Source organism: Citrus sinensis, chromosome 3 (genome assembly GCF_022201045.2).
Source record: "Citrus sinensis cultivar Valencia sweet orange chromosome 3, DVS_A1.0, whole genome shotgun sequence".
In the NCBI taxonomy this organism is placed as follows: Eukaryota; Viridiplantae; Streptophyta; class Magnoliopsida; order Sapindales; family Rutaceae; genus Citrus; species Citrus sinensis.
Genome location: NC_068558.1, coordinates 7603865 through 7627226, shown reverse-complemented (window position 1 = coordinate 7627226; position 23362 = coordinate 7603865). Strand labels below are relative to the sequence as shown.

General features: G+C 30.0%; 1 protein-coding gene and 1 long non-coding RNA gene across 2 annotated transcripts; one reads left to right on the top strand and one right to left on the bottom strand.

Annotated features, from left to right (window-relative positions):
- Window positions 1–1155: 1155 nt before the first annotated feature.
- Window positions 1156–22977, bottom strand: LOC127900530 (uncharacterized). The gene is made up of 2 exons (XR_008052710.1): window positions 22881–22977; window positions 1156–1345 (listed from the first exon to the last, which is right to left on the bottom strand). It is a non-coding gene; the product is annotated as an uncharacterized LOC127900530 (long non-coding RNA).
- On the top strand, window positions 1234–4515 carry LOC102631158 (protein SIEVE ELEMENT OCCLUSION B-like). Its single transcript, XM_006477536.3, has 7 exons — window positions 1234–1419; window positions 1518–1622; window positions 2094–2539; window positions 2612–2727; window positions 2811–2941; window positions 3039–3515; window positions 3609–4515. Exons 1-7 carry the CDS (start codon window positions 1234–1236, stop codon window positions 4227–4229), a joined length of 2082 nt encoding a protein of 693 aa, XP_006477599.2. The 3' UTR covers window positions 4230–4515.
- Window positions 22978–23362: the final 385 nt, after the last annotated feature.

The following is a 23362-nucleotide window of genomic DNA, read 5'->3' as shown; positions in this document are numbered from 1 at the left end:
ACATTTTTCTTTTCTCAGCGTTAGTCCTACATAGCTTACATACTTGTTATTTATTTTTGGGAAATTATCATTACACCACTTTTATTTTGTCTTATATTCATCCAACCACTATAAAATTTTAATATGTACTTTGCACCACCTTTTTTTTTTTCACATTTGTATCAACTAGCCACTTTTGCATTAACACTATTAAATAATTTTAATAAAATGATAATTTTACCCCCAAATAAATTAAAAGACTATTTTATTTTATAAAACTTTAAAAAATAAAAAATATAATGATAAAAAATCCCTAAATTTAATAAAAATAAATCCCAAAATTAGAATTTTTATTTTTAATAAAAATTATTTTAATATAAAATTATAATTATAAAAATAATTGCAAAATTTTGGGATTTAATAAAAATCTCCTAAATTATTAAAATTTTAGGATTTATTCTTTCAAGAAATAAATTCAGTTATTTTAATAAAATTTTACAAAATTATAATTTTTAATAAATAAATTCATTTATTTATATTAAAATTTTGTAAAATTATAATTTTTAATAAAAATAATTATTAAAATTTTTTAAAATCTAAATTTAGTAAAAATCAGTTGAGCACCTCTATGTGGGATTTATTTTTATTAAATTTAGGGATACTTTAATGATTATAATTTTTAATTTTAAAAGTTTTTATAAGATAAAATAATCTTTTAATTTATTTGGGGTAAAATTGTCATTTTATTAAAATTATTTAATAGTCTAAATGTAAAAATGGCTAGTTGATACAAATGTAAAAAAAAAAAGATGCAAAATACATGTTAAAATTTTGTAGTGATTAGATGAATCTAAAACAAAATAAAAATAGAATAATAATAATTTTCTTTTATTTTATATTATTTTTACTGATTGTAAAGTATACCAAATGTAAGTTAAAGATTGCCTTAAATTAAATTGAATATTACTGGTCCCCTCATTTCAAAAGCTGCAAAAAGTTGTATCATTCAAGACGATAATAAATCAAATTGATTTTTAAATGGTCCCACTAATATGAAAATCTCTAAAACGTTGTAATCATTCATCACGTGAACAGCAAAACAGCGTAACGACCCAACCTTTGTCGCTTGGTATATGGAAAATTGATAAATAAAGACACACCGCAAACACCGCATAAATCACACAAAGATTGTCACACGCTTGAGTCACTGGAGAAACAAACACCCACATCACATAGCCTCCAGAAATCCAGGAAATGGCCCCGAGAAACGACCGCCGGATGATCCCAGCATCCGATGACAGTGCAAAGATGATGAAACAAGTTCTGGCAAACCATGCTCCCGATGGCCATGAAGTTGATGTTAGACCTATTCTCAGCATCATTGAAGATATTTTTCGTCGTGCCACTGCCACTCCTAGCAAAATTGATGGAGTTCCCAACGTAAATTTTAATCTCATTTTTCTTTACTGTTGATTATGCCAATCAATTCACTAGCATTGTGTATGATAGTGAATATAATTTGGTGGCCATTTTCGTAGGCCACACATGAACATATGGACGCATTGCATGATAATAAAAGCCTGGTTGCTTTCAGCGGCACGCCTGAACCATTGTCTGATATAATACACAAAATCTGTTGTGAGGTAATTTTTGATTACTTGCTTCTTTTGAATGGATATACCACTGTTATTAAACCTTTTTAAAGATGCATTTGGGATTAAGGTTAGACAGCTGTTAACTTTTATAATAATAAATGTTTGGTAAACACTAGTTATTGTAACTTAGAAGATATATTGACATGATTTTTTATTTGTATAGAAAATTTATTATATGTTTAATAATTTTGTTAAAGTTATTATTTAAAATTTATATTTATTACGTATTATTAACTTTTGTTTCATAGTTATAATTTTTTTTTTTCATAACAACTTTATCTTAAAAGCTAAATACCTAGATCCAAACAGGACCCAAGTGTTCTACTACTTTGTAACTTAAGCAAGAAGAGCAAAAGATGTCTACGAGTCTAATATTAATTCTGCTTTTAATTATGTACGTTTACCTTGAAATGTGTTGAAAAATGCCCTGACTTTAATTTTGTATACATATACCTGCAGATATCATGCAAGTGCTCGGGAGGAGGAGATGCACTTGCAACAACTATGGCGTTATTCAACACTCTTTCGAGCTACTCATGGGATACAAAAATGGTGCTATCCTTAGCAGCTTTTGCTGTGAATTATGGGGAATTCTGTCTTGTTGCTCAGCTCTGCACCGAGAACTCACTTGCCAACTCTGTGGCTGTGCTTAAGCAACTGCCAGAAATTCCAGCGGGTTATGACGGTTTAAAGCCACAACTTGATGAACTCAACAATCTCATCGGGGCCATGTTGGATTTAACCAATTGCATTGTTGAGTTCAAGCAGCTACCTTCTCAGTATATTTCAAATGACGGACAAGCAATGTCCATGGACCAGGCTCATTACCAAGCTGCATATTGGACCTTTCGAAGTATTGTAGCTTGCAATTCAAGAATTTTAAGCCTCAGAGGCTTGAGACACGAGTAAGCCATCTACGAACACAATTTAATCACCATTCATACATGTAATATACCAACTCCGTCACTATATTTCAGGTACACTGCATCAACCACTGATGAATTGGAACTGTCAACATTGGCTCATAAGGTCAGCAACATACACGTGTACGAGAACCTCAAGAAGCAAATTGACTTTTGGCGTCAACAAATTGGTGAGCCCTTGAGAATGTACATCTCGAAAGTTCCTGTAACTGATGTTTTTTCCCCCTCTGATATATCCTTACCATGGATGCAGATAAGATTAGGCAAATTGAAGAATATAATAATCTCGTGCGCCTTCTTCAAAAAAATAACCAGGACAATATCAAGGTTCTGAGAGCATTGATTTATGCTGAGGATCTTGTGGATGGTGAAACCAGGACAACGGTTTGTTGCCAAATTCCTTTCTATACATGCTTTTTTCCAGCTCCAAATTAACTCCGTTACCGCATATGAAACAATAGACTTCTATTTATGAAAACAGGTTCAAATTGATGTATTGAAGAAAAAGCATGTGTTACTACTCATCTCGAGCCTTGATAATCTTTCCCAAGAAGAAATTTTGGTTCTAAGGAAGATGTATAAAGACCTCAAAGCAAGCAAAGAGTGCAGAATTGTGTGGCTTCCAATTGTGGACAGGTCAATTGATTGGCAACAAACCTTGTACAAATTTGAGAGTCTACAAAAACGGATGCCATGGTACACTATCCAAGATCCTGCGACGATTCAACCTGCAGTCATTAAGTACATCAAAGAGGAATGGAAGTATTCAAAGAAGGCGATCCTAGTGTCAGTGGATCCACAAGGGAGGATTTTGAACCAAAATGCTTTTCACACGTTGTGGATATGGGGAATTTCGGCCTTCCCTTTCACTGCTGAAACGGAAGAAGCACTTTGGAAGGAAAAGTCCTGGACACTTGAGCTACTTGTTGGTGGCATTGATGCCACCATACTTCAATGGGTACTTACGTTTCAATTAAGTTCATCGAACAGTATTAGTATGTCAATGTGATATTAACATTATCAATACTGAAATGTAATGCACTTTTATCAGATGAAAGAAGAGAGATTCATATGCTTGTACGGAGGTAATGATGCGGCGTGGATCAGAAAATTCACAAACTCAGCAAAAGCTGTAGCAAGTAAAGCTCAAATTAACTGGGGAATGGCTTATGTTGGAAAGAAAAATGCAAAGAAGAGACTGGAAGAAATCAGCAGCATCATCACCAAGGAGGATTCGAGTCATATCGTGATTGATGGCACCGCAATGTGGTTCTTTTGGGCACGATTAGAGAGAATGCTCTACTCGAAACTGCAACATGGCATGTCTGTAGAAAAAGATAACATAATGCGAGAGGTGATGACACTACTTAGTTTTGATGGCAGTGATCAAGGATGGGCAATATTTTGGAGGGGAAAAACACAAGAAACGGCAAGCGCTAAGGGCACGGCGGCTATAGATTGCATGGAAAAATTTCATGAATGGCAAAATGATGCTTCTCAAACGGGTTTTATTGAAGGACTCAACAATTATCTGCATAAAATTCGCACCGGAAAACATTGCAATCGTCTTATCCTTGCCGGCGTTAATGGGGCAATTCCGGGGAGGGTGCCCTGTGCAGACTGTGGCCACGACATGGAGATGTTCTTCATGTACCGCTGCTGCCCTGAGTGAGCAAGATATTATAGCTTGGTTTGAACTAATTATTAGAATAAGGTTTCCACTTGAGATTTGTCTCAAGTGGTAACATAACTGCAGTGTCGCTTGAATTGCTTGTTTTTGCTTTGATTTTGTTTTCTGACTGGGGACTCTTGTGGCCTTTGCATTATCTTGGGCACTTAAGAGTCTAGTACTGGAGTGTTATTGTGTGTGGTAGCAAGTAACTTGTTAGTTTAATATGGGTTTCTTTACTGCGCTTGAGCAGGTTTCTTATTTAATAATAAATAATGTACTATAGGCAGTGGCGGACCCAGAAAATAAATTCAGAAGGGGCTTAATATTAATTAATAAAAGAAATCGACAAGATAATAAAAGCCAACTGAAAAAATAATAAGTAAAATATTCACTTTTATTGACATAATTATTTTTAAAACTTCTTCAACTGTTCTCGACATGTTTTCATATTTTGAAAACGTTAAATAATATCTTCATTGTCAATACAAGCAAATACATTTTTTTCTATGTATACAACTAAGTTATCATTCAGCCATTGATCACTCATCCGGTTTCGAAGTCAATTCTTCACAAAATTCATGGCTGAAGCTACATGTAGAATTAAAGTCAATGCAACCAATTGGTAAACTAACGGGTACACCTTATCCTTTTTAGTCTTAACCATTGTCCTTACAAGTTCACCAACCCCTTTCAATTCTGAAAATTCTGCACTAGATCGTAAATCTGTAATGTATACATCAAGTTGCATCTCAAGTGCTATAAGATTTATTGTAGAAAAATCTTTAGGATAAAATTCAGCAAGTCGCAGTAATTTTTCCTTGTCAAAAGCTGCAAACAAATCATTTGGACATAGACAAGCCAAACAAATAAGCAACTCAGTATTTGACTCATTGAAACGATTTTTTAGCTCTTGAAGTTGCATGTCTAAGACAGCATAAAATAACTCAACTCGATACCGATGTAAATTTGTGATCTCTCGAGCTTTACAGCGTGATCGCCTTGGAATTAAAAACAAATCATCCATATTTAAAACATCGATATCGTGCTTGCTACAGAAAGTAGAAACTTGACCAAATAAATAATCTCATCCACTATCTTTCAACTTCTAAAAGTTATGCTTATAAACTTCAACCAATTTTACAACATTCAAAATATCTTGATCTTTCCTTTGTAGTGCTCGTGACAAGTCATTTGCATAGCCAATAATATTTTTCATTAAGAATAAACAAAATACGAAATCAAATGATTGCATCAACTTCAACAACATCAACTTAAATTTCACAATAAAGCTAAATCCTAATAAAATAACGAACAAGAATAATTAATTTAATACAAATTTGATATTATAAAAATATTATTTGACAACACACTCAATGGGGCTCGCGGGAAAGATACATGATTGCAAATTTTACTTTTTCAATTACTCATTTATTTGCATTAACAAAGTGATTGCTTTTATAATTTATATAATAAATTATACACCACTTTCATCATTTCACGGAGCACCCACTATCCCACCACTTTCCCTTTCAATTTGAATATTAAAGAATTGCTCACTTTTCACAAATCCACTTTTACTTTTGAAATTTTGTATATAGCTATCAGAATAAGAATTGATGAACGAAGTTAAAGAGATGCAGCACATTCATTCGGCCAAAATCATTAGTCAAACTTCAAAACAACATTCAAGCACAATACATGTTTCAATCTATGGCTGATCTAGAAAGGGACGAAATCATGAAAGGCTCAGCGATCGCGGCGACAGATAACAACGAGTTGGTGGTAGACTAGCAGCAGGAATGGAAACGTTCGTCGGTGGCGGTGGCCAGTGTTTGTGATTTGGTGATTCACAGTTTCATGATTTTGAGATTTGTTTTTTTATTCCTTTAATTTTTTTTATTATTAATATAAAACGATGAGTTTTGTAAGTTAGTTTTAAATTAGAATTTGATTAAATTAAAAAGTTTTTATTATTTAAATGGATTTAATTAAAAAGCCCAAAATACTTTGTCTTTGTTGAGAAAAGTCCAAATTATTTAATATATTAGTGTTGGACTTAATAATTAGAAGGGGTTTTACGGCCTAAATTTAAAAAAAAATTAAGGCTCAGAGGGGGCTTAAGCCTCTCCTGGGCCTTAATTGAGTCCGCCGATGACTACATGTATATTGTCTAATAATAAATATGTTAGTATTTATATTAATCGATTATTTAGATTTCTTGGCAAAATATGATTGTCTGCAGTGGAGTTGAGCATCTTTTTCATTTTTCAGGTAAACATAAATTAATACATTTTATTAAAAATTATAATATTTCATTTGTATCATAATATAATAGTTAAGGCGTTTGTTACCGATAAATTAATACATTTTATTAAAAATTATAATAATTGATTTGTATCAGAATATAATAGTTAAGGCGTTTGTTACCTTACGTGATAATCCAAATTTGAAGGTTTTCTTTTTTATTTAATTTATTTATTCAAATAATCCAATACTCGCATGACCATAAAATTAGTCATGGTTCTAATGTAAATCTTAACAAATTTATGTAAAGATATCATGTTAATTAAATATGTGTAATAATAATAATGACACTAATAAATAATAACAACAACAACAACAACAACAACAATAATGATGACAAAAATAATAATAACAATAATAAATTTTGTTGTTAATAATAATAATAATAAAAGTAATAATTTATTAAATTCATTATTATTTAAAATACTATTATAATGACAATTATTATTTTCATTATTATTTACTAAAATATTATTATTATTTATTACTTTTACTAAATTGTAATTTTTAATTATTATTTAATTTAACGATAAAATGAGTATTAAAAAATTTAGTTGGGGGTAAAAAAGTCATACTTTAAAATAGAGTTTTGATTTCTAACCCTCTAGAAATCAAAACTCTTGTAATGATTCCTAAATTTATGGGTCCACACTACTCCCATCCTGAGTGAGTGGTAAGAATAGAATGGGTAAGACTTACTGGTGGTAAGAATAGAATGGGCAAGGGAATGCATCAATACTTTTCTTATTCTTCTTATTAACCAAAACAATTATGGATGTGTTTTACTTGGATGGTTTATGATTGTCTAATAATTAAGAATGGGTGTGAATGAGATACACACAAGAGATTATAATTTCACTTTTAAAATTTATAAAACTAAAGGCGTTTGTTATCTTATGATTTGATCTTCTTTCCAATCGACTTCAAGTCTTCAACCGATAAACTTATATTTGTACCAGGTACAAGTGCTGAAATCTTGATGGTATGCTTGTTGCGACTTTTATATTTGTTAGCTTATTATATAAGGCCTTATCAAATTTAGGAATCATTACTAAAGTTCTGATTCTCAGGAGGTTGGGAATCAGAACTCCATTCTTAGAAATACCTTTGTTATCTTATTATATAAGGCCTTATCAAATTTAGGAATCATTACTAAAGGTCTAATTCCCAGGAGGTTGGGAATCAGAACTCCATTCTTAGAAATACCTTTGTTATCTTATGTTTGTTATCTTATTATATAAGGCCTTATCAAAGTTAGGAATTATTACTAAAATTCTGATTCCCAAGAAGTTGGAAATCAGAACTGCATTCTTAGAAATACATTTTTATCCCCAACTAAATTTCTTAATATTCATTATATCATTAATTTAAATAATAATTAAAAATTAAAATTAATAAAATAAATAAATAATAACAAATTGTAATATAACACTGTTTATAATAATAATAATAATAATCATAATAATAATAATAAATTAATAAATTATCATCGTCGTTGGCGGTGTCATCATCATTATTATTGTCCTTCAGGTTGTTATTATCATTATTATAAAATTTATTTTTTTTCTTATTTTAATTATTGTTATTTATTATTATTGTCTTTGTTGTTGTTATTTTCATTTTCAATATTATTTTTATTATTATTGTTATTGTTGTTGCTATTATTGATATTATTATTATTATTACTACTACTACTCTTACTATTATTATTAAAATTTATCAATGTTATTATTATTTTCATCATCATCATCATTATTATTTATTAATGTCATTATTATTATGACACATATTTAATTAAGCTGACATCTTTCCATAAATTTACTAAAATTTTACATTAAGACTACCACTGATAATTTCATGGTCATGCAAGCATTGGATTATTTGGGAATAAATAAATTAAATTAAAACAAGAAAAAGAAAACCCTTTTCTCCACGCTTCCCCTGACACATAACCTTTCCTTTTCAGCCGTTAAATTTAAAAGTTTCAAATCCAGGCCAACGCTTCTCATTTTGACAGTAACAAACGCCAATAGTTAATATTAAATAATAGTTACAGAAAAAAAAAAGTGCCTGTGCAGCTTAGGCATGCAGGCCTCACTTTACACGCCAAACATACTCTAAATCCATGTTTGGCAGTGAAAAAAAAACACACCACCTTTTATTCCATACTTTTGAACGATATAATTTAACACAAACTTCACAGTATTTATTTAAATTCAGTGTTGTGCTTCTAAATTTTACTTAATTATGTGTCAAATTATTTAGATAACAAATTTCATATTTCAATTTTATAAGAGTAATATTACTCACACTTCAAAATTATAACCGACCCAATAAAAATGTCACGGACATTAAAAGAAGATGGACAAGCATAAAAATTATCAATTCTGTTTATACTTATCAGCAAAGCAAAAGAAACAAAACTACTGTCGCTTCTAATGACATTTTCAAGGCATTTATATGATAAGAAAATAGCACAATGGAAAGGCAAAAAACTCTGAGTTTAAGGCCACTGACCCTAAATGATGCAAAATCTGCACATAATTAATACAATCCAAGGGCGTAAATAATTCAGAGCCCGCCTTACCCTCACCCATCCGAAGAGCATGACTAGCATATTAAAATTACGAAGCTTCCAGGTGGAAATTTTACATTTATAGGAAATAACTGAAATGGAAATATTTTGTATATCCTTGAATGAATCAAAACCTACATTTACAAAACATTGTTGCTTCATTTCAAAAGGCAATCTCTGACATTAATTATAACATATGGAATTCCTTCATTGCCTAGACAGATGCATACAACATTCCCCTGGTCGTTGTAGCAATTAGTTAACAACATTATTTTCTAATGGTAGAAACTTGCAGGAAATGTAATTCACAATAATGAACAATCAGTTGCAGGAGTTTAACAAAATTCTTTGTTATGAGAGATTACCAAAAAGCGGACAAGTGCCAAAATAAGAGTGGCAACATTCATGTTCTTAGCACCTGCTTATAAAAATAAGATATAATTTTCAGATGTAACTTGATAAATCAACAAGAGGAGTATAAATATGTTTGGAAATTTTAGTATTTGATTAAACAAACCTTCAGGTAGAATGATAGTCGTAAAAGGAAGGAACCGAAACGCATCCTACTGGCTGAATTCTGCAAAACATTCGTAGCCATTCTTATTGACAACAAAATCAAATATTTGATATAAATTCTTTTTTTTGTTCAAATTACTGTAAGCAATTTTTTTTTAAAGACTACTATACCCAACACCAATTCACAATATCCGTATATTCTAAAAAACAATAAATTAATTGTGGAAATAGTAGCGAAGGAAATTGCTGACCTCCTCCTACTGTTTTGGAGATAAAAGCATTGATGACAACATAAATTCAAGAAACAATAAAGAACTTAAAAAGTTTGGGAACTGCTTACTGCCTTGTGAATTTCTAAAAATTCCCATGGTCACTAGTACCAAAGTCCCCTGTAAAGGCACAAAAAAAGAGGAGGGGGGAGAAGGATATGCTCTGATTCCATCAAAGAAATGAACAATGATAAAAACATCTATACGGAATTAGACTTTGACATGCATCCTAAATTGGTACCGTAATACACAAACTAAATAGTAAAATGCATTACAATCGTCACAAAGAGGAAAAGAGGAGCAGGGATTTATCCCTACAAATGTTATCATAGACTAAAACTAGCTTATAACCATTCTCGAGATAATTTTCTTCTCTTGAAAGATGATACACAAACCATAACCTAACAACAAAATAACACACACACACACACACTCTAATACATGTTAAACCTCATACATAACCAATCAAATCACGAGTTCGAAATTAATAAACTACATTAGGCCTTATTTAATTATTGTAGAGTCTACCTAGCATCTAGTTCATTCATACGGCAAACTAATAAGACATTCAGAGCATCTTAAGCCACTTTAATCAATAAATGTGACATAAGCAGAGGATATTCAAAAGTTCAACAAATTAAGCAATCATGGAATTTAAGTTATAATGATAAAAACTGGAAAATCCCATAAAAGAGATATTCCCCCTTCAATGATACAATCACTATTTTGTAAAGCTACTCTTTAAATAGCAAGAACAATTGATAAAGCGAAAAAATAATAATAACAAAAATAACAAATGACATAACTTAATCCAGCACATATTACCTCAAACAAAAATTTAATCCTTCAAATAAATACACATAAACAAACACAAATAACACTGTGAAGATGACATACTTTGGACGTAGATTTTTGCTCATTTGCCCTCTGAAATACTAACTAGACAACCCAAGAGGGGGGTGAATTGGAATTTTAAAATTTAAGCTAAGCAAACCACACAACAATTTAATCTAATTCCTTAATGGAATAAAAAATAATAAATTCAATAAAGCACAATAATAAGAGAGTAAGGAAAATAAAACAAATACAATGATTTTTACATGGTTCGGCAATCCCCGCCTACGTCCACGCCTCCAAGCTCACCCGGCTTGAGGATTTCACTATCCAAACCTCCCAAGTCTTCAAGTTCTTTACAATTGACTTCCAATGTGTCAATGAACCTTTACAATCAAGAGATTATCTCTCCAATCTCTTCACTCCAAGTGTTTATCACACTTGTACACTCACAATTTGATTAGAAATAAAAATTACAACAAACAACTCTTTTTTATAGTGGATATACAAACGATAGCTCAATTAAAATTTAATTTATGATGACTTGCGAAATTGAAGCTCAATATATGTTGTGTGCACTTGTTTATGCTTGCAAAGATTGCCAAAAATGAATTGGATTTGAGTTTATATAGTTTGAGCCCAAAAACTAGCCGTTATAAGCTTTCTGGTGATAATCGGCTTGCTGCTTTGTGAATCCGGTTAGCCGTTTTTATTTACCGTTACAACAAATATTTGAATTTTAGAACATTTGGCATGCCGCTTTCGGAATCTGATTAGCCGCTTTCATTCCAGAGAGCTTCTGCCCATAATCCGGCTGCCGCTTGTCAAATCAGGTTAGCCGCTTTGCTACATTGACAACTACAGTGAATTATTTTCTAAAATTATAGTTTTTGGCCCAAAACGTTATAGAATTACAACATGACCCAAAACATCATAAAACTTTGCACAAAGGTCCATTTTCAGAATTTCTAAATAATGTTTGTTATTCCCAAAACTTTTTAAAATTATGATATGGCTCAAAATGCTATGAAACTTTTCAAATAAGTCATTCTCTAATCTCTAGAATTCCAAGCAATACTTGTTGATTTTAAAGTTTTCAAAACTCTTTCAATTAGACCATAAACTTGAAAAACAACCAATTTTATAAAATCATTTTTCCATTAAATATAAAACCTTTATAATTTGAAAATAATGATTTATTTAAAATGTATAAAAAATAATTTGTACTTTTAAAAACTTAATCATTCTTAATTTTATTTGTTATCATCAAAATCATCATTATGGATACATAAATGTTAACAATCTCTTCCGTTTTGATGATGACAAACCTTTCATGTATTTAAAGAATGATTCCACAAATTGCTCCCCCTAAATGTAAGCTCCCCTTACAATTTGAGCTTAAAAGATTAATCATTCTTAATATTGTTTGTTTTCATCAAAATTAACATTATGGAAGCATATATGTTAACACCCTTAGGATTTTTTTCTTCTTTTTTGGGTAATAATTCTCATATTCTACATTTTTCAAAAGTTCAGGCAACAAATTAAAAATAAATTACATATCATAGAAAAAAATTACATATCATATAAAGAATAATGTAAAAAGAAAATTTTAACTTACTGTTATTCTTATGTGATTGGCCAGAGAAAATTGCCAAGTCCTAGGGTTTGCAAAATTGAATTGAACTTCTTGTGTGACAAAACTAGTTGCTTTCCAGCTCCAACAAAGGTTAAAATGTTGGATTTTTTAATCTAACGTTGGGCTTATAAGTGAATAATTATGCGTTATGGACTGTCATATAAGGTTAGCCCAATTAAAAGTGATCTATTAAGGTTTTCAGTATTATAGGATTTCATGTATCTAATATGGTGTGAGCTTCTAATGTATAGAGTGTTAGCCTAAAGGGCTACACATAATGTAATTTTGATGATCACAAACATGTGTCTTAAGTAATTTAATAAATATTATATTTCACATTTTCACTAATTTTTTAAGGATAATATTTATGCAAGTGAATCAAGTGAAATCAAGTTCAAGACACTCAACGGACAACGATGCAATCAAGAATAAAATTTGGAGCTCAACGGACTAATTATTGCGACAAATTCTTGTAAAGCCAGTATGATTTAATTGATTCATAATTTAGCATTTGAGAAACTTAAGAGTTTATTTAAATAATTACTTTTCATAAACTAAAAGGTTTTATATTTATATATTTTGTGGATTTGAGTAATTTGGACTAAAATAAAATTTTTTGTAATCTTTGAATTTAATAAGTATTATTTTGAATTCTAAAGTTGGACATATTTGTAAATATTTAAAACATTTTGGGCCATACTATAATTTATGAAAGTTTGAGGATCCAAATGTAATCCAAACATTTGAAATCCAAAATTGCACAGAGAGTGAGTGGCTAATCGTTTGAGGACCAGCGGCTAGCCACCTGAGGAAAATCTCATATTTTCAAATTTGGACTAAATTGAAAAGATTTGAGAACTTTGAAATTTAGGGGTATTATGTTTAATTTTGAAAAGGACTTCTTTAAAAAATATTATTATATTTTGGGCCATGGCATAATTTTAGAAAATTTTAGGAATGACAAGCATTATTTAGAAATTCTGAGATTGGACATATTTATAAAGTTTTATGACGTTTTGGGTCATAGTATAATTATAGAAAGTTTTAAGCACAAATATAATTTTATGAACAGTGGTACCGTAGCATTACTATTCTAGAGCGGCTAGCCAGATAAATCAAGCGGCTAACCGCTTGAGCGTTAGAATTTACCTATAACGACTAGTTTTCAGGTGTTACTTATAAAAAACCCAACTTCAACTTCATTTTAGAGACAAATGCAAGCATAAACAAGATCATATAACACATATTGAGCTTCCATTTCGCAAATCATCATTTATTGAATCATTATTGTGCTATTATTTGCATATCCACTCTTAAAGAGACTTTTTGTTGTAATTTTCATTTCTTATCAAATTGTGAGTGTATAAGTATGAGAAACACTTGGGGTGAAGATATTGGGAAGATAATCTTTTGATTGTAAAGGTTCATTAACACCTTGGAAGTCACACGTGCTTTTCTATTCTCTATTAACATCACATCATCAGAGAGAGAGAACCCAGAGAAAAGTAAAAGAATTTCTAGGAGAACGTGTTGATCTAAAAGATCAACCACACAAATCAAGAGAACAATTCAGCGTTATGGATTCAAGTATACTTCCAATAACTTGTTATTGATTCTTGGGGGTAAAAACTCATTTAGTCCTTATATTTTAAGATTAATATCCATTTAGTCCCTATATTTTTTAAAATGCATCGAAACATCCCTGCCGTTAAAGTATTGATACCCCTACCGTTACTTTTTATTTCTTGGGTCTTACTTTTACAATATTACCCTCTTATAATAATTTTTTTGTTTGGACATTAATAAAAAGAAAATAATTAAATTACCAATTTAACTCTAAAAAAAAACTAGATTAATTTTTAATTGTCAAAAATTGTATGCAAACTACCAAATGTGCAAATGGTGCTTGCAAAAAAATTAATATATATTTTTTAAAATTTTCTAAGGTTAAATTGGTAATTTAATTATTTTATTTTTATTAATGTCCAAACAAAAAAATTATTATAAAAGGGTAATATTGTAAAAGTAAGTCAAAGAAATAAAAAGTAACGATATGGGTATTAATACTTTAACGGCAGGGATGTTTCGAGACATTTTTAAAAATATAGGGACTAAATGAACACTAATCTTAAAATACAGGGAGTCAGGGACTATATGAGTTTCTACCCGATTTTTGGTGGTACAACATGAATGTTCTTGAGTTATATATGATGGTTTTCACCAAAGAATTCTTGTTTTAACATAAAAAGCTTCTAACAAAACCCAACCCTCCATCAATACATGAAATACATGGCATCATTGGGAATATTGATTCAATTAATAACACAACCCTTGCATTGTAGTCACCAGACATCGCATTCTACAAAACCAAAAGAATAAATAAATATATAATCAAATTCAACGGTAATCAAAAAATAAAAATTAAAAACTTATAAAAATAAAAATAAAATAGAGCGAGTGAGAGAGAAGAGATTAGGATTGAAGAAAATTGATGTTGTTACTTTTTAGAGTGAGATAGAAGTCACTAAATCTAGTTCATTGGTACAGTTTCATAGTTATTGCAGAGGTCAATCTAGATTCCGAAGGAGTAGAAAAAAATCAAAACTAAAACACAAAGAAGACAGTTTTCAGGGGGAAATTAAAAAGAAATTATAAGACTTATATTATATAAATTAGCCTAAGACACATAAGAGCTGCAGAACACTAAAAAGCTGGCAACAAAGATCCAAAAAAACAGACGCATAAGAGCTATAGGACACTCAGTTATTCATTTAAGCTTATCTTGAATAGAGATTAAGGCCTTGAACAGAGATTGAGGTAGTACTACAGCGATGGCAGAGATTGAGGTAGTGCAGCAGCAGCAGCGGCAGCCATGGACGGACCCAATACTTAATATTACCCCAAGCTAAATTTTAAAATTTATATTTTAAAGCAAATATAAAAATTTATAAGTAGAACAAAGTACATTAAATAAAGAGTAATACTAAGAACCTTATCACTCTAGCTCTCTTTAAAGAACTAGATGTTGATGATTCTTCTATTAAAAGCTCCTTAAAATATTGAAATTTTATTTTTTAATTTGTTCTCGTAGTTTTTTTAAACTAATAAATAAAATCTGAAAATTCACATAAAAGTTTTATGAAAATATTGATAATTGTTATTATATGTTGTTTCTGTAAGTACTTTTAATACTAATGACGATGTTTTATTACATTAACATATTTTTTTAAATTAGAATTTTTTAAATAAATAAAGCAGTAATAAAATTTTAGCTCCCTAATCTTTTCAATCTATTCAATAAATATGTAATCTAATCATTTTATAAAATAAGTCACTAATTTCAATTGAAAAAAATATAATTGAATTAGGGACATATTTGTAAATAAAATAAAAACAGAAGGGTAATTGAGTTAGGGACATATTTGAATATAAAATAAAAACTATATTATTATGCCAAATTGATGAAAACATAAGGGTAATTGAGTTAGGGACATATTTAAATATAAAATAAAAACTATATTATTATGCCAAATTGATGAAAATAGAAGGGTAATTGAGTTAGGGACATATATGAAAATAAAATAAAAACACTATTCTTTTACTAAATTAATGAAAAGCAAGGGATATAAATGATTTTTTCTCGGCTAGACCGGGCTGAAGGTCCGCCACTGGCAGCAGCAGCTGGAGAGAGGCTGAGAAGTTGCTACCGGTGATGAACGGTTGAGTACTGATGATGGCTCCAAATTATTACAGCCCACGGGTAATGATGGCAGTGGATTTATTACTAATGACAATTCAAATCATGAGTCACTTCAGTGGATTTCCAGCCCGAGCAAAAGAGACAAAAATACAGAGATTAGACTTTGGAGATTAGACTTTGGTGCATAGGTGATGACAGCAGTGGCTAGTCGAAAGCAGTGATGTAGGTTTTGAGTGTGTCGGTGGCGTGGTGGTGGGTGTTTCGTAAGTGTCGATTGACGATACGATGAAATGGGGGAAAGAGATTTCAGTTGGGATTTAGGGGTTTTACTTTTGTTGTTATATTTTTGTTTTTTTTTATTTTTAATGTAATGTTTGTATCTTAACTCTATGGATTTAATGGTTTGTTGTCCAAATAATAAAAATTTTGAATTTTAGAGTCTTAGGTTTGAGTTGGGACATTTACAAATTATAATCATTTTTTTAAACTTTAATACTTCAGTGTCAATCATTTCTGATATTTAATTTATTGCCACATTAGTATCAATTATTTGTTATACCTATTTTTGTTAACAGCGGAATATAATTACTGAAATTTTTTTATAAATTATCAGAAAATCAAGTGTCAGTAAAGGTTAGTTGCGTTAAAAAAAAATTTCAAATAGAGGAATTTAATCACAATAGCACTTCCCTCCTTCCCCCCCCCCCCCCCCCCCCCCCCCCAAAAATCCATCAAAGTGATAAAAATGTGATATCATTGCATGCTAATACTAATTTTACAAGCTGAATAAATCTAATATATTAAGTTTACAATTTTCTAGCTACTTGTGAATGCATCAGGATGTGGGAGCAATTCTTGTAGTACTCTTGGTTCTTTCTGCCCTTCGTGTCCTGCGACACCAAGTTAAGAAATAGAAAATTATCTCTACACAATTTTTGTTTTGTCATATGTACATTTAATTATTACAAAATTTTGACATATTCTTTGTACCACCTTTGTTTTTAAATTTATATCAATTAACCACTTTGACACTAAGAATTTAAATAAAATAACTATTCTACCCCTAAATGAATTAATAGACTATTTTATCCTACAAAATTTTTAGAAATAAAAAAATTATAATCACCATTTAATTAATTGATAAAATATTATTGATTTTTAATCGTTTCTTTATCAATCATACAATCAAATTATCAAACGATTTTGATTGTTTAAATTAATCAGTAAAATAACAATAGTCTAAACTAGCTTTGAATATTAAACAAATCATAATTACAAGAATTATCATTTAAAAATTATAATTATAAAAATAAAACCTTGGATTTTGAGATTTATTTATTTTATTAAGTTCAAAAGTATTCTTGTAAAAATAATTTTTTTATTTTAAAAAATTTCGATAAATTGGTCTTTTAATTCATTTAGAGATAAAATATTCATTTTATCTAAATTCTTAGTGTCAATGTAGTTGATTGATATAAATTTAGAAACAACGGTGATACAGAGAACATATCACAATTATGTGGTAGTTAAATGTACAGATTATAAAACCAAAATGGTGTAGAGATAATTTTCTTTAATCGTGCTTTTACTTCATGGAATGGGAATGTGTTGGGAATGAGAATGAGATTTCAATGTTTACTTGGCAAAAATAAATGGGAATGAGAATGAGAATGTGCTGGAATGGCGTTGATGTGTTTAGTTAGCAAAATAAATGGGAATGAGGAATGAGAATGAGAATCAATTTACCAAAATACCCATAATATTAATAATTAATAAAAATAATTAATTTATCGTTATTAACAATATTATCATTATTGTTGTTATTATTACTATTATTATTATAATATTATTATTATTAAATTTTATTAACTTTATTATTTTAGTTAATATTAATTATTGTTAATATTATTTTTATTAATATTATCATTATTAACATTTACTATTATTAATATTATTATTATATTTTATTAACTTCATTAGTTTAGTTATTATTAATTACTGTTAATATTATTTTTATTAATATTATCATTATTAACATTTATTATTATTATTATTTTAATTAATATCATTTTTATAATAATATTTATACATGTATCTAGATAATGAAAATTACATTATTATTATTAAATTTTATTAACTTTATTATTTTAGTTATTATTAATTATTGTTATTATTATTTATTAAAATAATAATAACAATAATTAATAATATTGTTAATAATGATAAATTAATTATTTTTATTAATTATTATTTTTATCATTATTTTTATTGTTAATAATGATAATATTAATAAAAATAAAAACAATTAATAATAACTAAAATAACAAAGTTAATAAAATTTATTAATAATAATAATATTATTATTATTAATGACATTTAAAATAATAAAATTAATTGTGATTTGAATGAGGGTAATATGGGAAATATGAAAAAATTAGAGGGATAAAAAAGTAAACATATATTCAATTCTCATTCCCTCATTTTTATTCTCAACCTCCCATGGGAATGGATTCTCATTCTTTATTCCCAAATTGTGTGAGACCCACACATTTTATTATCATTCCCAAATTACATTTTGCCAAGTAAATATGAGTTTCATTCCCATTCTCTATTTCATGAAATAAACACACTATAAAAGTATTCACAACTTGTAAGGTTGATGATAAGGTGGATGAACTCGGCATATGCATGCAACCAATGGCATGTAAGAGCACCCAACCCAACTCATTTGATAAAGCCTGTGACAGCATAAGTAGAACTTTATCATTGGAATATGATTAGCATCATAGCACTCTCTCTTCGTGGATCTTGAAAAAAGGTAGAGTTTCAACTAAAAACTATTCTTATTCCTACAAAACACTGTACTTATCACAGGTTTTGCCAATTTCCTAGCACAGTACTACCCGTTTACTCTCCTGAAAACCCAAAATAGAACAAGATACGTGCCTGTAAATGTTGCAAGAATTAACCACAAAATATATATATATCTGCACTTCGATGTTTTGATCTCTTTCATATTTTGTACTTATCAGTTGTATCATATATTCTATTTCTATATGCGCATATTTATAGTCGGGGTTAAAGCAGACCATGTAACATTTTGATTTTAAAGCTACTCCAAATATCGATTCTGATACCTTTAAAACGCCTTGAATTGCGAGTCTCTCGCGAATTTGATTTCAACATAATGAACAAATAAAACTTACGCCGAGTGGATGTGTTGACTCGGAGGAACACGGCAAGAGAGCGATGCATTAAATTAGTGAAGCTGCAACTCTAAAAACCTAACAGAGTGAAAACAAAAGCAAATAGAGACTACAAAGTCGTAATTTGATGTGAACTGCCTAGGATTTTAAATAGATTTTCCCTTAATTGATAAAATTAAAGCAAAATCTCAAAAGGGGGAAGAAGATGGAGAAATTACTGTAAAATGGAATTAAAAATTTACCTAAAATTCTGATTAAGATCCTTCTGTTAAAAATTTAAGCTAAGCAAAAGACTTATAAATGAAAAAAAGAGATCAATTTAAATTAAAAGCTAAAAATTCTGAGAAGTAGATTTACCTTGAGATACACAGAGTGAGAGTAGCGATAGATGCAGAGATTAAATCTTCTTTTGTTTAATTAATTTGCATAAATTTAAAATATCTTATTTGTTTATGGGATTTATATAATACAGACGGGTGGGCTTTAAACATCATTAGAAAAAAAAGGCTGGCTTTATTTAATTTGATTTGTGTAAACTAATAAAAGTCTAATTAATTTTATTTATAGACTTTATTAGTTTAAACAAACGGGATTCGTCAATATATTGTAAAAAGTGCTTATTATCAAGGGTAAGTAATGCTCTCAGAAATATCTGATTGGTAACAATATTTTTTGCTGAATTCATATAGTACAATAAATAAATTACTAATAGATTTTTTATTTTTAATTAATTGATAAAAAAAACTTCTACATCATGTAAATACATATAAGAGGTAATCCCTTATGGGAACATACCTTATTACCAAAACTTAGAAAAGTGAAAAGTCTATGCTGTTGAAATTATCACATTTCATTTTGTTGCAAAGAATAGATAAGACAGTTCTATTAGATCTTGGCTTCTCCTCTCCCCTTTAAAGAGAGCCGAGAGGGAGACACCAGAGAGACCTTCGCAATCTTGAAATTGAACTAAATATTTCACTGACGGCGTGTCTCTTATAATCAATTCACTTATGAAGCAAGTTAGTAGTTGGTACTCTTTTCACGATAATTAGATTTAATTATTGTATATAAGAAAAGTTTTATTGGTATGTTTTGGATATATTTTGCTATAATTACTTGCTACAATATTGTATTTGCAGAGATTATAGAGGAAATAGTTATCAAAAACTAAAGAGAAAGATCATCACTATCTGTGACTACAACTTTGCTCTAGGGGATGTCGTCTTACCTCCTTTCAGCTTTATTCTTAATCATACGATCGCACAAAAGCATTGTCCTCACTAATTCTAGTCAAGCTAAACTTTCTGACAAAGAAACGTGAGAGATAAGACTCGAGAGGAAGATTCAATAAGATAGATAGATAGAGGTTCTAATCCATAATAATTCTTCTTTTTAAGTTTTAAATAAAGTTTTTAACCTATTTATTAACCGGTTATGATATAATTAAATAATTTTAGTTGTTCTTAAATAAAAAATTTTACACTATTGATTTAATCCGACAGTGTAAAATTGTTACATTATTAATGTTGTGAAAATAACATCATCATAAAATGACCAATTATTAAGTTATTTTAGGTGCATTACATTAAACTATATCACAATACCAATAAAGCAATAACTTTCACTATAAATATTTGTGTTAGATAACACTGATAAATTGCGGATTATGAAAATAAACGCTTCAAAGACTTGTTTTGTCCAGATTTGTCCAATTGTAAAAATTGTCAACAATAAATAACCTTATCATCAATGTTACTATTAATGCGTAGAAATCATGGTAGCTGAAGACATAATATGTGGCTTAAGCCTTCCTGAAGATTAAAAATGCATGATTTTTTGTTTTTAAATTTTTTTTAAAGAAAGTACTTTATTAATAACAAATAGAGTATTTTTGTTAGAATTTCTTATAACCATCCATGCATACATACATACATACATATATATATATAGGGAGCCTTTATGTTATATTTTACGTAATATACACATTCTACAATAACCAGATAAATTATATAGACCCATAGTTTATGTAGTTATTATAGAGTGTTACATAAATATATATTTATGGTGGTCTCCATAAAAAGAGAGTTATGTTGGCAGGTATATGGGCAACCACCTTTCACGTCTTGGGGGCGTGATGAACGAGGACGTGATATTTTGTTTCTTTTGGGGAGAAAAAAGTATGCGTGGTATCGACTCAAATACAGCATTAACTACAAGAAGTTCACAATTTCCAACGAAACATGGCCTCGGAACGAGAGAGAGCCAATCAACAAGTGTACGGACAACCATGTTACCCGTTGGGTAGCGCTTATCTTACATTTGCTGCAAGTAACATCCCGAAAAAATAGATAGTTGGATTTGTCAATTATCCCATCCAACGGATGCAAATGAATCTAACACAAAACTAGGTACAGGTGTAAGTGATAAAATGATTAAAATAAACAAAAGAAGGGCAACCTGCTGCTACTGTTTTGGAATAATGCAGTTAAGGAGTTATTCGGTAATGAAATTTGTAGAGGTAAAAGAAGAGTGATGAGCGGGTACTTGGGTATGCGAAAATTTGAAGAGAAAATAAATACAGTAATTAGGTTTCCAAATAGAGAAAATATTATCAATTTACTCGTTCAATTTTGCTGATACTCAAATTGGGCAAACCAAAAAAATTGCTGCATTCCAAAAAGGAAGCTACAGGCGCACGAACGTCACTGAAAAATGCATTCCAAAACCGAAGCTACAGGTGCACGAACGTCACTGAAAAAGGTAAAATTTCCAACCTCTTCTTGTTAAGTTGTCTTCACCCAATAATTTCCCTCACATGATTCATTGTTTGTATCCATTCTGCATGTGAAAACCAGGGCAACAACCCAACCTTTGTCGCCTAGTATCGACGAAATTAGTATATAAAGACACACTGCAAAAATAAATCTCACCAGATATCAAGCAATAATTGACACACTTTTGAGTGACTAGACAAACAAACACCCACATCACATGGCTTCCTGAAATCCAGCAAATGGAATGCTCTAAAAAGTCGTAATCATTCATCGCGTGAACAGCAAAACAGCGTAACGCCCCAGCCTTTGTCGCTTAGTATAGAGAAAATTGATATAAAAAGACCACGCAGCAGAAGTAAACCTTGGCAAAAATCACACAAAATCTGTCACACGCTTGAGTCACTAGGGAAACAAACACCCACTTCAAAACAGCGTAACGACCCAACCTTTGTCGCTTAGTATTGAGAAAATTGATATATAAAGACACGCAGCAGAAGTAAATCTTGGCATAAATCACACAAAAATTGTCACACGCTTGAATCACTAGAGAAACAAACACCCACATCACATGGATCCCACTACCTTATAATAAATGTACGGTATATCCCTCACATGAACAGTGAGTGAGTCCCACTCATTCACTGTTCATGAGTGAGGGATGTACCATACATTGATTGTAAGGTAGTGTTTGCCACATCACATAGCCTCCAGAAATCCAGGAAATGGCCCTGAGAAACGACCTCCGGATGATCTCAGCATCCGATGACAGTGCAAAGATGATGAAACAAGTTCTGGCAAACCATGCTCCGGCTGGCCATGAAGTTGATGTTAGACCTATTCTCAGTATCATTGAAGATATTTTTCGTCGTGCCACTGCCACTCCTAGCAATATTGATGGAGTACCCAACGTAAATTTTAATCTCATTCTTCTATACTGTTAATTATGCCAATCAATTCACTAGCACAGCGTATGATAATGAATGTAATTTGGTGGCCATTTTCGTAGGGCAAACGTGAACATATGGACGCATTGCACGATAATAAAAGCCTGGCTGCTTTCAGTACGCCTGAACCATTGTCTGATATAATACACAAAATCTGTTGTGAGGTAATTTTTGATTACTTGCTACTTTTGAATGCATTGGATATACGACTGTTACTTAGACATTTTTAAAGATGCGTTTGAGATTTCGATTAGACACCGTAATTTTTGAATTACAGTACTAAAATAAATACTAGTTATTATAACTTAAAAGTTATATTAATATGATTTTTTACTTAATAAAAAATTTATTATATGTTTAATAATTTTGTTA

Bases quoted from the DNA above. Each gene is read 5' to 3' on its own strand.
- LOC102631158 (XM_006477536.3), top strand. From the start codon at position 1,234: ATGGCCCCGAGAAACGACCGCCGGATGATCCCAGCATCCGATGACAGT. The intron at 1,420-1,517 runs GTAAATTTTAAT...CCATTTTCGTAG, and splicing joins AAATTGATGGAGTTCCCAAC to GCCACACATGAACATATGGA. The intron at 1,623-2,093 runs GTAATTTTTGAT...ATATACCTGCAG, and splicing joins TACACAAAATCTGTTGTGAG to ATATCATGCAAGTGCTCGGG.